Below are 16560 nucleotides of genomic sequence, written 5' to 3'. Positions count from 1 at the left end.
AGCGCGGCGGGGAAAAAATGCCCCCTATTAAAATGATGCGTCAACGCGTCCGCCATGTTGTGAGTGGCAGATTTTCCCACAACGGCTAAGAATTTGATATCCCGATAAAAAAAACCCCACTAAAATCAACTAATCTTTATAATTTCTTGACATGTTTTTACATTAGTGTTTGTCGTGGTTATCACTAAAATAAAAACTGAACAATATGTAAATTAAAATATGAGGACTCAACTGCAAAACACCAAGTTAAAGTTAACATCTTAGAACACCAAATCACCCAATTTATTTCTAATTATGATAAAACTATAACTATTATTTTTGTCTTTCAAGCTTATGGATATTTAATACATTTGTATTAAAATTAAAAATTTTTTGTTTGCATTATGTATGTATAAAAAAGCATCTCAATATCCCAGCAAATAGAAAATCGAAATAATTTTGCTAATCCTAACAACCTATTGTCTAAATAACTGATATAAAGAGAAGTACTGAATAATATCAACATTTTAAGTACAACAAAAAAGTAAAAAAAAAAATTGTAAAGAAATGAATACTTTTCAACACAAAGATGACTGTTTAAACTACAAAAACACATCATGTGATTTTTATTATTATATTGTACAGTACAACCCTGATTCTGCACTGGAAACGTTACATGAACTGGTCAAGGTGCTTTTCTCAATATATTCAAACTGCACCTGTAAACAATTTACAAGTAGAAAAATACAAAACTAGACGCCACTCGTTTACACGTAAAAGGAAAAAAAACAAAAACCATAAACAGCAGGTTTTCATAAAGCTATTGTACCTTTTGTTGAAATAAACAGAAGCAGGTCTGAAAGGCAGCACATGTGGAAATAAGAGGGATGTCACATTTGTTGTCTAAAATCAGAACAAACAGATAAAAGGTCCAGTGTCTCGTTGCTTTATGAGCTACATAGAGTGAATCCAGCAGATTTCTCAGTTAGAAAACAACCAGAACTGGTTCCTGTTGAGTAAAACCCAGACGTTTAAGGCATGCAGTCACATTATCACAGAGACTTTAACATATTTACATTATGACAGATCAAACCTGCTCATTTTATCTGACGTTGATTGCTTTAAAACTTGAGAAAACACTCAAAATAAATCAGGACAGTAGTTGTGCTTCAGATTCTCACATTGAGAGGAAAGGCAAACATTTTCAACAGGGTTGCTTCACATTTTCAATGTTTTTAAATGCTTAAAGTGTGGATGTTTTCTGTGACTTTAGTGATTCAGATCAGAGTTTCTAAAGCAATAAAAGCTCCAAAACTGGGAAATCTTATTTCTTATGTCTTATTATATTGAGATAATGAGATTTGATGATAAATAAAAGGTTTGTTGCTTCATTATGTCATGATTCAAGGACGCCAATCTAATTTATTACAACTGTTTCCTTATTTAGAGAGAATCCTATGACAGTAATCTCGTTTTTATTGAGCCGTTGTTTTTAAGATGCGACATTACGACAATCTGATGAGGTCATTATATTAAAACATGAGTTCTTTGTTGAAAATACTGTTTCAATATCTCATTATCTTAAGATAATATGACCAGCTCCTGTATTTGCATCTCACTTTACTGAAAAAAACCCCAGGCTTCATCTTAAGATAAGGAAACTTAAACCCATTTTTGTTGCAATATTGAACTAGTTAATTAAATAAAATACACCAAATTTAGCGACATACTAATTTCCAACTTATTCATCTTGAAATAATTGGATATCAAGCTTGTTTTAAAGTGACACCAGTTTGATTCAGTCATTTATTTTTTCTGAGGCAACAACTTTATTATATGATCTCCAAATAATATAATCTTGAGTTTTTTGTTGATTTTCTTTATTTTCATAAGATCTTTAGATATTTAAGCTCAAATTCTTGAATAAACAGGATAATGCAAATAAAAAAGTTGCTACTTGAAGTTGAAAACATTAATCATGAATGTTTATTTTTGCCTTTTTGACAAAAATAAACTATTGTCGCTCTATTTCTACCCTTGAGTCAAAAAAAACTAGATAATAAACTTGGAAATTTAGGAAAGTTCACCTCAACATGATCAGGTTCTTTCAGTTTCCGTACAGGTCTGAAAATATGCTAGTTTAAAAACAGAATACTGCAAATATTATGGAAATTCAAACTTAATTTACTTTAAAGCTATTTTTTTTTAGTTTTCCATAAAGTTTCTGGAGTGTGAAGGAACCCAGATTGACAGCAAAGTGGTAGAAAATATCAACATTCAACATAAATAAAGAGATTTTCTCTAAAACTCACAAATAAACAATCAGTTCACTTCCTTTTCCCTCCTCTGAGCCACACCAGATAAAATATTTTTAATGTGCAAAAGAAAAAGAAAAACATTAAATGACGACAAAAATTATTTACAAAATCAGGTGATCAGGGAAAAACTGCTTAACACAAAAATTAAGTTAAAAAAATCAGTGTGACATCTAGTTTTTATATCTTAAATCCAAACCCATCTCTCTCGCTCTCTCTCACACACACACACACACACACACACACACACACACACACACACACACACACACACACACACACACACACACACACAAAGTTTCAGAAAGTGCTGATTTGTGCACATTTACATTGCCGTCTACAGACTACATGAGCGTTAAGGCAACAGAAAAGATCCTCAGACTTGTTTTTGCAACAGCAGAGACCGGAAATTTAAAACTCAAGATTTAAACGGCGAGTTGAGGTGAAGCCTGTACCAGAACCGACCACCGGGGGGCGCAGTGGGATTTTCAACCTAAATTATCATAGATTAAAATGGAGTTTTAGGGATTTTTATTTTAATTATGAGAAAAAAGTCAGAATATTGGCAAAGACACAATTTTGCCAGAAGTCATAAAATTAGGAGAAGAAGTTTTTTTTTTAAATGAGGAAACAGATTGTCTAGTTTGTGTCGTTTCAAAGTCTTGATTCTGGTAATAATTTGATGCTGATGTTTTATAGGATAAAATATGTCCAATTTGTAAAACCGGTATAACTTCACAAGATATCTAACATTTTAATGTTAGATATTTAATCTTCCACCATAAAATTACTACTTTGTTCTACTAATAAAGACATTTTCTTGTAACATGAGTTTATTTTCATACAACATTTTTATTCTGGATGTGAGTTTATTATCAAGACTTTTTAATTTTTTTATATTACAACTTTGTCTCATAACATTGAGTTTTTTCATACTGCAGCTTTTTGTTGTATTATTTATTCTCATAATATTATGACTCAATTCTCAGACTTTTTTCTGGCATTATTGATTTTTCCCCCCCTTTTTGAATAAAGAATAAAACCAACACAAGGTGGCAGTATGGAGCAAAAGACAAAAACATTCAGTTAAATAAACCAAGTCAAACCTGTTTTCTCTCTAATTGGTCTTGATCAATCGCTCTATTGATTGTTTTTCCGTTACACAGAGCAGTTTGTAAACTTTTCCAGTAGAATATTTGCTACGCCGATTGATTCGGATCAATCAATCAATCAATCAGGCGTTTTCTTTAAGCAACCGACTCGCGATATGCTGAGCGAGAAGGCAGAAATAGTTTGAAAAAGCGGCCAAATACCAAAGGAAAACATTCACAAAGTCAGAAAAACTTATCCAGACCCAAAAAAACAACAAGAAATTCTGACAGCTTGGAAACATAAAAGCAAACAATTTCAGTCTCTTTTAAAATAAAATCACTAAAACATCCTTCAGAAAGGGTTTCTGTTGGGTTCTGAGGTTTCTGCATCATCGTCACACAGATGCAGCAGAGGAACTGGCACATCACAAACACACCGCTGCTGCTGCTGCTTTGTTGATGAGCAAAACATCTGGGGGCCGAACACACGACCCTGAGGTTCACCCAGTCGCTCATATTTGTTACGACAGCAGAAAAGGGCCAGACGGAAAAGTCCGGAAGCAGCCGGGTGCTACAGTTACTCTAAAGGCATCACAGATGCAACAACTTGCAGAAATAAAAAAACAGATTTCACTCTCCTCCCAGAATAAAACAGGTCCTGTCACAGAAAATCTTAAATATTGATCTGAAAATACGTTTTAGGCACAAAGTTCACCTGTAGGGTTTGATGTTACCGGCTGGGAGACGAGGCGGGAACCAAAACTCTTAAGAGAAATAAGAAACAATCCCTTTTTCAGCCCAAACGGACCGTCTGCAGGGCGGAGGCGTCCTCCAGCGGGTTTCTGTCCGGATGGCGGGGAAAGCAGCCAGGCGGCGGCCATGACGCTTCACCCTCCGCTGCTTCTTCTTCTACTGTCCGCTGTTAAAACTAGAGTCCACACTGCTGCAGCTTTCCTCGTACGTCGGCGGCGGTTCTGGAACACAAAGGGTCCGGAATGAGCAAACATCTCTAAAGATGGAGACGTTAAAGTCAGACTACGGCGATGTAAACGTTTAAGAAATAAAATTTTTTACTAGATTTAAATTTCCAGATTTCTGAGGACATCAAAAGGAAAAAACCAAACAACAAATGAACTGATGAACGAAACAAAACACACAGTTAGAGGATGGATGGATGGATGGATGGATGGATGGATGGATGGATGGATGGATGGATGGATGGATGGATGGATGGATGGATGGATGGATGGATGGATGGATGGATGGATGTTCGATGAATGGATGGATGGATGTTCAATGGATGGATGGATGTTTGATGGATGGTTGGATGGATGGATAAATGGTTGGTTGGATGGATAATGGATGTTTTAATAGATGGATGGATGGATGTTCGATGGATGGATGTATGGTTGGATGGATGGATTAATGGATGTATGGATTAATGGATGTCCGATGGATGGATGGATGGATGGATGGATGGATGGATGGATGGATGGATGGATGGATGGATGGATGGATGGATGGATGGATGGATGGATGGATGGATGGATGGATGTCCTGGTATACCAGTGTCTTAGACTCTGAAGCTGCATAATCCTGTTTTAATCCCATCAGTGGTGCTGCTCTCTGGCGCCCCCTGCTGGGCGCCGCCTCCTCACCTTGAGGATAATCACAGCTGCTGTATTCCGGCGGCAGGATGAGTGAGCAGGATGTGGGGATTGGGTTCACGTCGCCCTCTGTGAAGAACGGTATGGTGGCTCCGGTGGAAAGGCAGAAGAGTGGCGCCGTGGCGTCGGGGCGCCGGCTGGGCGGCAGCGCGGCTCCGGGGGCGTAGCTAAAGGCGCTGGGCGACATGCTGACCGGCGGCCCCGACGGGTCCTGCTGCGAGTGGCTCTTAGTGGGGATCTCCTCGCTGGCGAAGCCTCCGGCGCCCAGCTCGCCATCCGGGTCGTCCTCCACCGGCGGGGCGCTGGGCATCACTCCGGTGGCACTGGGAGCCAGGGAAGAACTGGGACTGGTGGGGATTGAGCCGACGGGGGACAGGTTCACTGGGATGTTCCCAATGAAGATGGGCAGAACGACGACCGCTTCTGGAGACTTTAGAGACACCTGGGGCAAAAACGGTGATTCAGAAAGAACAGTTTTAATGGTAACCATGGCAACACAAAAACTAGACAAATAAATTATTGCATCAAACAAAGATATTGTCATTTTGAGACAATTTTTAAAGTAGTATAATGGTAATGACAAGAACATAAACTTTAAATTCTAAGGAACTCAAGCTCAGAGTCAAGCTAATAGCTAAGAAAGCTAGGAGTCAAGCTAACAGTAAAGCTAGTAGTAAAGCTAACAGCTATTAAAACTAGGAGTCAAGCTAACAGCTATTGAAGCTAGGAGTCAAGCTAATAGGTAGTGAAGCTAGGAGTAAAGCTTTAAACTGAATTAGTTGCACTTTTCCTCCTTTGAGAATCACTTTCTGAGCAGTTGAGATGAAATGTTCCTAACTGGTTTAATAAACTGAACTTGGACTTTTTTTTTTTTAACTTGAACAATAAAGTGAGCTGCAAAATCTTAAAATTTAAGATTCTTCCACTTCAAAACTATGTGCTACATTGTTGGTCTCATAAAATCCCAAGAAAATAAATCAAAGTTTGTTGTTTAAACGTAATGAAATGTGAAAAACTTCAAAGAGTAATATTACTAATCACACTTCTTTAATAGAAACAGACAGCAGCCTGGAGTGGGTTTATAAGTATACATATTAATAATTCAGTAGTTTATATCCAGAGTGGATCAATACTGTATGAGAGGATGATATTAGGCAGCAGCGGTTCTCTGTAAAAATGTGAAAAACAGTCAATAACAACAGATTTTTAACCACAAATCATAAGAATTTCCACAGACAGACCCATTATTACCTGAATGAAATAATTGACGTCAATAAGGCGGCAGTCGGTGAGCCCCGACTGAGGAAGAGGAGGGACGATGATCTGCTCCCTCCACTCGGCGTGTTTTCCGGCCTTCACTCCGGCTCCCTCCACCTCCGCGATGGTCCGCCGGTCGAAGACCGGCCGCTTGGTCCGATACGTTACCATCTGCAGGGAGAAACACGGGAAGCTGCAAGTAGAACCCAACAGAAAACTGACCAGAGCTCCTAATGCAACGATTAACCGTGATTAATCGATAACCGAAATATCTGTTCACTGATTTAGTAATCGATTAATCGTTAACTGGAATATTTAGTGTCACAAAAAGGTTCTTTACTGAAAGAACAACACAGTTGGAGCAGTAAATCAGCCAAAACTCCACAAAAAATATAAATATTTTGCATTTAAGATGAAAAAAATTTGCATCTTTCCTTCAAATGTTCACTAAAAGAATCCTGTCACTTCATTTAAGGTAGTAAAATCCTTGTTTTCTTATTTTAAATTGGAGTTTAATCATTTGCATATTTACATTTTATGCATTTTTAATACAGTGTAAATTAAGAATAAGTGGTTAAATAAAATTTAAAAAAAACTGAACATACCAAATTTTTTTAGACGATTAATTGATTAATCGTCAGAATAATCGATTTTTTTTTTTTATCAGATCAGAATATTTGTGTGATATTTAATTGAATGTTCAGATTTGTCCTGGAAGCAAATCCATAAAACCTGCAGATCAAACTTTGTGATTTTGACACAAATATGAACAGCTTTTATTATTATAGTCGTTTTCAAGGAAATATTAAGAGCTTTTGTGATGTTATCAGTTCAAATCAAAGGAGAGTGGGGAAAAAAAATCCAGATTTTTAAGAAATTAAATCTCCAAAACCCCAAAACGTCCAGCCGCTCCTGGCGGCTCCCAGCAGCCGTACCTGCACCAGGCTGGCCAGGACGTATCCGGTGTCCTTCCCGGACTTGTTGTGGATCTCGGTGGACAGCCTGATGACCTGGCCGGGTACGTAGCCCCGCTGGTCGCTGCGGGTCTTCAGCATCAGCGTCCCCGTCCTCACCAGCAGGTAGCTGAACTTCTTCGTCGTCACCGCGCAGCTCTGCTGCTGCGAGGGGCAAATTTGGATTTCTAAAGTGAATAAATGTGCCCTGATAGGACACGTGCAGAGGATCTACATCGTGAAACTTAAGACACTCACTTCGATGTCGGGGACCTCGTTGAGGTTGAGCATGTTGAGGACGTAGAAGGGCCGCTGGGCTTTGTAGTCCTTGGAGAAGCGCGGCGTGTCGATGGCCGCTCTCAGGCGGTAAGCGATCTTCCCGAATGGTCCTTCGAACGACGTGGGGATGGCGACTAAGAGATCAAACAAAACAAAAGTTAAAACGTTCAGGCGTGACTTTCCCAACGCAGACAGATTCCAACATCTGTTACCACAATCAGGCTGGACGACACGGGACAAAAACTCATCACGATATGAAAGTTTCATATCAATAATTACTATTTTTTTAAATATTCAACATATTTAATGTGTTAGTAGGTTTTAAATATTCAGACATTTAATATGCTGGTTATTTTAAAGCAGTTATGAGGCAAAGTGGTGAGACATGAAACTGCTGCTGCGCAAGTAAATCAGCAGGTCGTTGCTAGGCAACCAAAGAGCGAGAGAGTTGCTAGGCAACCAAAGAGTGAGAGAGTTACTTGATTCTACCAACCTGGCTTAAGCTAGTAGCCATGAGAGGTTGAAAATAAAATTACAAGAATAAAACTGCAAATGTATTCTCATATTTCAAACTGATTGAAATATGAGAATAAAGTTATAGCATCGCAAGAACAGAGTAAATATTAAGAGAATATAGTCAGACAAGAATAAAGTCACAAATATGAGAGTAAAGTCATAATATTTCAACAATATCATAACTTTATTCTTGTCAATTCACTTTTTATTTTCTTTCTTGCTAACCCTCCATCATTTTATAATACCACAAAAATGAAATATTAAAGTCCACATCGCCCACCGTCTAGTATTTGGTCCTGATCTCAGCTACAAGATGAAGCCCAACAGCTGCAGGCATGTTGCTTTGCCAGCAGGGGGCAGTGTGAGTGAACGTTTAACCTCTATATGATGTCCTTAATGTGATTTCCTTCAGACTGGGGGCTTCTGAGGAGAGGAGACCAATTACCCAGAGAGTGAAGGATGAAGGGCTAAAAATAAAATGGCCGCCCCCCCGCTGAGTTTGAGCCGAATCATGCATGAGAGCAGAAAACACCAGGCAGACTCAAGATGGCGCCATCAGCACCGCCGTGGCTTCCTGCTTCACTGCCAGCAGCTTTAAACTCAATTCATGAGAAACTTTCAGGTTAAGATGTGAAGTTTTAAAGCAAAAAGGATTTACAAATCCAGATCACGGACGCTCTTAAAGGGCCGGTTCTGCCAGAACATATTAACAAAACCTGTTAAAAACTGAAAGTAATTAAATATGGCAGCAAATAGATAAAAACTGCTTTTAATTTATTAATAATAATAATAATAATAATTTGTGGCCTATTTAAGTTAATTTAAGTTTGCCAGTTTAGAGTCTTGAGGGCCACATGTAAACACTGTGGTGGGCCGGATTTGGCCCCCGCGCCTCGAGTTTGACGAGTTGAAGCGTGCGTTAAACATCAGCTAAATCTGCAGTGACTCATGTGTGAGGTTATCAGCTGCTGCTTTGTTTTTGTTTCTGTGACGTCGCTGTTGGACTGATAACGCCATGGGAACTGAAAGGTGCGGCTGAGACTCACCTGGAAGGACGAACTGGAAGGGGAAGCTGTGCTCGCCTGGAGCCAGGGTTCCTGAGAGGAAGAAAAGGTCAAAGGTCACAAACCGGAGATACATAAACGACCAGAGAGGTTAGAGAGAGAGAGACTGGTGAAGAAAAGTACAAACTGAAGGAACGAAAGCAGGAAAGAAGGGAAGGAGAGAGGAAAGAAGGTAGGAAGGAAGAACATTTAAGCAGTGAGAAAAACGTTAGAGAATATAAAACGTTATTGCTACAAGCAAAAACTGAAAAAGAAACGCCTCCTGCTGCTTCCCTCTTTCTATTCAAGCAGATAATTATAAACTACCGTCACATTTTCTGGACGCTTTAATAATGATGTTGTTTATTACCAGTTAATTGATAACATAAGGACCAATAACTAGGCGTGTGTGTCGAACACACACACCTTCACCCGACTGGCTGATTAATTCTCCAGAGGAGCTGACGGCCTAATTAAATCCTTGCAGACAGAAACGCCTCGTTAGAGACGGGAGTTTTTCCATTAGTCTGATCTGCATCATGTTTACTGTTAGAGGAAGCAGCGAAGCTTTAAACTAAACGTTTCAGCAAACATGTAAAACCACAGGAAAAGAGAAGAAGAAAGACAAAAAGAAACAGAAATACAGAAAGACAAAAACAAAAAAAGAAAGAAAAGAATAAATAAAGGCAGAGAGAAAAAATAAAGAAAAACAAACACAGAAAGAAAGAAACAAAGAAAAAGCCAGAAAAATAAATCTTGCATAAATATGTAGCAGGAATATAAATGAAGTCAGGCAGACTTTATAAAGGCTTAATGGGGCTCTAGCCCAGGGCTACAAGTTTTTGGGAATGCCAAAAAAATTTTTTATATTTCATGTATACAGTTTATATTAAGAGTCATGAACTCATTTCAAATGTGGCCTTTTGCTTCATTAAAATAATGTTTGATCTTTTTTAATTGAAACTAAAACCAAATATTTGAAAATTATTTTTTTGGGACTAAAAACAAACAAACAAAAAAAAGTAATCTGCCATAAACCATAAATTTGTACCTGTAAATGTGCAGATGTTAGTATTCTTCAATTTGCATGAGTAAATTATTTATTTATTTATTTTCATTTTTATTTATTATTTTTTGGGACAGGGCACCAAACTGCCCCCAGCCCAGGGGCCCTTATTCTTCTAAATCTGGCCCTGGATATGAATGCAGCAGGTCTAAAGATAAAGTTTATTCCTACTGACTGGTGTAAAAAATAAAAATAAAAATCTATTCCTGGTTTCCTTGAACAGAGAAGAGTGACAGGATGAGGAGCGGACGCCGACGTCTTCCCTCCTCCTCTGAGCGACTGTGGCTTTCCACATTATCAGTCACCCAGAGCGCGCTCCTCTGGCCTTTTGAGACTGTGTGTGTCCTGATCCTCCCTCACCCTTCCTGCGTCACCCTCCGATGCCGAGCTGCCCATTTTTGGGAAAAATAGAAAACAAAGCAACCGCAAAGATAAAGGGAAGCTCAGAAAGAGGGAGTGTGTGCTTTGAATTATGTATATCTTCCTCTCTCTGAAGCGCGTTCTCTACCCGAGTCTTGACAAGTTGATTAAGATCTATTGCTGTAAATCAGAGCTATCACATTCGTCTCGTCTTTCATAGAAGTTTTTTATTCACTCTAAGCTAAAGTGCCAAAAATAGCCTTCCTACCAGAGGGAGGCCGGATGAAACATTGACAGGAGTGTGTGCTAAAGATCAAAACGTAACTAAAAAGCTGCAGTTTGCTGAAGTCGGGTGTTAGTAATGAGCCGTTTCGTTCTGTTAGCTTAAAGAATTCAAGTAATCTTAGTTTGGAGAATCCAGCCAGCTGCTAGTTAAACTAAAAGCCAAAGTAATAACCCAATGCTAGCTATTAATAGCAACTCAAGCTAAGATTTAACTAAGAGAAAAGGTCCGAGTCCACCTAAAAGCTAATAAAGCTAACAGCTATTGATGCTAGGACTCAAGCCAAATGCTACTCAAGCTAGGTTTCAAGCTAACAGCTACAGAAACTTTGAATCAAGATAGCTAGTTAAGCTAGGAGTCAAACTAAAAGAAGCTCAAGCTAGGAGTTAAGCAAGCAGCTATTGAAACTGGGAATCAAGATAGCTAGTTAAGCTAGGAGTCAAAATAAGAGTTAGTCAAGCTGGGTGTTAAACTAATAGCTATTCATGCTAGGAATAAAGCTAACGGTACTATTTGTAGCAGCTCCGATCTTTTTGCCTTAAAGTTTATCTTTAGGATTTGTTTTTACCAAATGTCAGACATCAGGGCACATCTTTTATCTTAGGGGCAATAAAAATAAGAAGATATCACCAATAAACATTACCAAAAATTCTCTATTCTGCAGCTACAAGGCGCTTAGTGGTGCAGGGCTAATATACACCTTTCAGTGTCTTCTAATATGGTAATCAAATTGTTAACCTCTTATACATTATATAATTAGCCATTAAAAAAAAAGACACTAAATTCAACCTGAAGCTCGTCTGTATTGTCAGTAATTACCTTTATCGGCCACAGATAGCATGCTGTTCAGGTACTGCTCCTCCAGACTCCACGAGGAGTCGTTCATTTTGTTGGAGATGCCGCATGAGCCCAGACAGTTCACCTTGATGGCTGCGGACAGGACAGGAAAGGACAGTCACTCAGGTATCGCTACATATTTACACTGAAAAAACTACTCATTATTCATTTTTCAATAAAAGTGTTTGGATATTAAAAGGGAAAAATGTTGTGGAAACCGCTGCAGCTTTTCTCACTTGTTGCTTTTGGTTCACACTGGAATATTTCAAATCTAGGCTTGTTGCAATTAATCAATTCTGGCCCATCGTATCTTTTTGAGGCCCTTTAAACTCCAAACTACATCAATAAACCCTTCCAGTTTTTCACAAATCTGTAAAATTCACACAAAATCAACAAATTTCCACATTTTTTTCTGATTTTACAGCAAATTATCTCAAAATTGGTTAAAAACATTGAATTCGTAACTGATACAGCAAGTGATGAAGAGTCACATTTTACATTTCTAAATATTTACCACAAAATCTGTCATTCTAATGGCATTAAAAAAATACTAAAATAATCACAAAATCTTGGAGGAACAGCTATTTATTGAAATTTTAACAGTTTGGTTGGTTTTATCACTACATTCTGACACAACAAAATGAAAATGAGTTCGACTTCCCTGCTTCAGATTATAATTCATTATTAATAGTTTTTTTAAACACCTGTAGAAGCGGGAATCACCAGTTTTCTTCCAGTTTTTGGTAGGAAAGGAGAATAGTGAAAAATGTAAATTATCGATTTGTTTTTAATTAATTATGCGATCAATAGATTTATTGCTCGTTGCGAAACCAAAGCAACAATTAACCCAAATTTGACTAATTGTATCCTGTAGTATCTGTCAGTAGCGTCTCCTGTCCAGCAGCAGGAGCCAGAAAACAAAGCGAGCGTCTGAAACGCGGCTGAGGGAACCACTTCCTGTTTGTCCGCCGTCGTCTCTGAGGAAACGATAACTGATAACAGACATAGCCAAACTCTAAAGGCGCCGGGAGATGGAGCAGGGAGATGTCGCAGACGTTATCTCCTCACAGAGACGCAGACAAACAAAGCAGCAGCTGTTCACCGCATTGTTTCACATTCAGGTCCTTTATTCTCTGTTACAGGTCAATAACTTCTGTACTGGAGTCATTTTACAGTGTAGTGACGCATTTAACTGAGTTTTTGTCTGGAAATTACCTTTAAGCTCAGTTATAAATGCATCTTTATCATGATTAAAATCAATAAAATTCAGTTTGTTCATATAAAAAACTCTTTATCATTCAAATCCTTTTTATTTTCTCTTCCAGCCCACTAGTTTCTGAATTTAATAAACATATTGGACACTTTTTCACTGAAGTAACATGAAAACTAACATTTGGAGTCACTTGCACACAAAACTTCCTTTAAATTCAATTATAAAAGTATTTTTATCATGATTATAGTCTAAAAAAAAATCAATTTTTGGTATAAAAAAATTACTTATCATTCAAATCTTTTCATTCTTTGTTGCAGGTTTCTAGTTTCTGTATTTAATAGCCTTATTGGAAATGTTTTCCATTTGAGTGACGTACTAATCACAATATTTGGATCATTTTTACTCTTTTTTTTACTTGAACTTATTTTGAAAAAAGGTTACTTTTAAGAATATTTTTACTACGCTGTACTTTTTGAGTATCTTTATTAAGAAGCATTTCTGCTTTTACTTGAGTAAAATGTATGGATTTTCTACCCACATAATGAAAAATAAACATGTTTTGACCTAAAATTCACCAGACACACAGAGACACACCTGCATTTTTATAAAAGTTTCATAAGTTTTTTATGGAAAGAAACTGATTCGGAAACATTTTATTTTGCCTGATTTTGTTACTTATATGAATTTTTGTCATTTTTGTCCTTAAAATACCAAAGATTTCCACTAAACTTTACATTTTGATCCGTATGATGATGTAAATTTTAAATGTAAAATGATCATTTGATCAGTTACTCTTGACGTTTTACCAAATACTTTTTCACTCTTACGTGAGTACAGTTGTAGTCACTCTTCCCTCATCTGATTATCGGCCATAAAATCCATGTTTTGTCATGAAATCTCCCAGCTAAGCCTCTTTGTCAGCTTTATCTTCTAGTCAGACGTTAATAAGTGTTTTAACTGGAGGAATGTCCTGAAAGCTCGCTGCAGGCTGTGACCTAAAAGCGCCGCTATCCGTCACACCCAGGCAGGTTTCTGTTCTGCCTTCACTCAGTCACACCCAAAGTGGCAGATGGCTCAGCCGTTTGCACCGGCAGGCTGCTGGCACCGTCTGCGGCCGCAGGAAGGACGGACGCCTGGCGGGAGTAAAACCGCTAGATGACGACGGCGGGGACGAACGGCGAAGCAGTCAGATGCTGTTTGCAGCCGTCAGCAGAGGGAAGAGAAGAGCTCGGGCCGTGAAAAGGTCACGGCGGGGTCATCTGGTAAAATCCCAGCTGCTGCAGCAGGAAGAACAGCTGCAGCAGCTGGATGTGGAAACACAAGCACTAAAACCAAAACGAATAAATAACAGTGGAGGATGTCAGCCTTAAATGTTATCAACACGATTTGAGGTAATAATAAGAACTGGGTGTCCAAAGGGAGGCTGGGGGGCCGTTTGTGGCCACTGGAGTGATTCTGTGCGGCCAATAGATGCAGACGGACACTTTTAATTTGTAATAATGGAAAAATTATTACGCATATAATTTTCTTACAATGGAAAATGTAAAGTGACATCATTATTTATTCTTCTAAGCTAGCTCCTCTGGTATAAGAGTATAAAATGTTTCATTAATACCAGGCTAGCTGGTCATGCACCATTGTGTCCAGACATAAAAACATCTCAGCAGAGATCTAAGTTAAAGTAATAAAACAGGATATAAGCCAGAGAACCTGAAACTTAATTATTACAGCCTCTCTCCTTCCCAGCAGCAACAATCAATCACATGATGAGTGAAGCTGTCGGTTAAAGCAGCCGCCGCTGAGGTTAGCTGTTAATTTCACATTCTGAACTCCACTTCCTCTGTAAACATCACTTCCTGTTTTAACCGAATGCCTAAATGTCGAGGCCACATAAGTTCACCACTAAAATACCCGGTAACGTCACGGCAGCCAGATATTCCCTCCGTTCAGTCAAGAAAACAAGGAATGAAAAATCGGTTTTATTCTTTTAACAACACTGAGTTACTGCAAAACGGTTACAGGAACAGTTTTATGTAGAACATGCGAACATTTTACCATTTTATTTATAAAATAAAATGGTAAAATTCAATCTGAGTTGTGCCATTCTGGTTCCTCTCTTTGAGGCTGACTGGTTTTACTTCCAGTGTTTATCATTCTCTTCTTAACAACAACTAGATTACTGAGCTACTTCCTTCACCAAAAGCCAAATTCACACATTTGACTTTGAACAGCAGCAGTTTGTTAAAACAAAAAAGATTAAAGTTGTTCTCATTGGAAGGAAGTCAGCAAAACATCCTGTGTGGAGATCTGGAGCGAAATGTCAAAGAAACAAAAGGAAACCACAAAGCGCTGTGCCACCGCCCTCACTGCCACTTAATGCCCGAGTTTACTGAAAACAGAACGAAAGACAGCAGCGGCTCTGAAACCAGGCCGAATTATAACAGCACAGATTATAACAGACCAGATTATAACAGACCAAATTATAACAGAGCGAATTATAACAGACCAGATTATAATAGACCGAATTATAACAGAGCGAATTATAACAGACCAGATTATAATAGACCAGATTATAATAGACCAGATTATAACAGACCAGATTATAATAGACCAGATTATAATAGACCAGATTGTAACAGACCAAATTATAACAGACCAGATTATAATAGACCAGATTGTAACAGACCAGATTATAATAGACCAGATTATAACAGACCGAATTATAACAGAGCGAATTATAACAGACCAGATTATAATAGACCAGATTATAATAGACCAGATTATAATAGACCAGATTATAACAGACCGAATTATAACAGACCAGATTATAATAGACCGAATTATAACAGACCAGATTATAACAGACCAGATTATAATAGACCAGATTATAATAGACCGAATTATAACAGACCGAATTATAACAGAGCGAATTATAACAGACCAGATTATAATAGACCAGATTATAACAGACCGAATTATAACAGACCGAATTATAACAGACCAGATTATAATAGACCAGATTATAACAGACCAGATTATAACAGACCAGATTATAACAGACCAGATTATAACAGACCAGATTATAATAGACCAGATTATAACAGACCAGATTATAACAGACCGGTCCAAATGCACAAACAAAAAACATGAGGAAAGAGACGTTCGACAAAGTTTATGAGGTTTCCTTGAAGACATGAGATGGACCTAGATTACACTTTTTAGCACAACAGTGATTAATTATTGTTTTTAAAGGTGGGAAAGACCCTTAAAATAATGAAGATTTATTTAATATATAGACACAGAGACAATGTCACAAAGTCAAATTCTTGAAAATATAATTACAAAATTTCACTCAGAAAAGCTGAAAATATTTCTACAGAGGTCAGAGAATAAATACAGAACCAGAAAAAAAGACGACTGGATGGACTACTGGACTGACAGACGGACGGATGGTTGGATGGATGGATGAATGGATGGATGTTTGGACGTAATTGGTTTAAAACTGACCAGCAGCCATTTTGCAGCATTTAGACCATCAACAGGAAGTAAAGCCTGTAAATCAGATCTATTTCTCTTTCCATCCTGTCCAGATCTAAAACTCTTCTCTTATTAGTGAAACCAGATTCTGATCAGGCTGTAAACATGCCAGCAGCCTCCCAGAATCCCAAATGTTTCTGAACGTCCTGGTCTGTGCGTCTGGC

The 16560-nt window shown here is 38.0% G+C and overlaps 1 protein-coding gene across 1 annotated transcript in view; it reads right to left on the bottom strand.

The window, feature by feature from the left end:
- Window positions 1–582: 582 nt before the first annotated feature.
- The window catches only part of arrdc1b (arrestin domain containing 1b), a 38609-nt gene continuing 22631 nt past the window's right edge, over window positions 583–16560 (bottom strand). The window contains exons 2-8 of the mRNA XM_008424643.3: window positions 11629–11739; window positions 9104–9154; window positions 7521–7675; window positions 7245–7427; window positions 6304–6480; window positions 5044–5494; window positions 583–4359 (exon numbers count right to left, since the gene is read on the bottom strand). Of these exons, the coding sequence (XP_008422865.2) occupies window positions 4295–4359; window positions 5044–5494; window positions 6304–6480; window positions 7245–7427; window positions 7521–7675; window positions 9104–9154; window positions 11629–11739 (1193 nt within the window). The 3' untranslated portion in view covers window positions 583–4294. The remainder of the gene's footprint in view (window positions 4360–5043; window positions 5495–6303; window positions 6481–7244; window positions 7428–7520; window positions 7676–9103; window positions 9155–11628; window positions 11740–16560) is intronic.

Source organism: Poecilia reticulata, chromosome 12 (genome assembly GCF_904066995.2).
Source record: "Poecilia reticulata chromosome 12, P_reticulata-male-v2, whole genome shotgun sequence".
NCBI lineage: Eukaryota > Metazoa > Chordata > Actinopteri > Cyprinodontiformes > Poeciliidae > Poecilia > Poecilia reticulata.
This window is presented reverse-complemented; position numbering and strand designations above follow the sequence as displayed.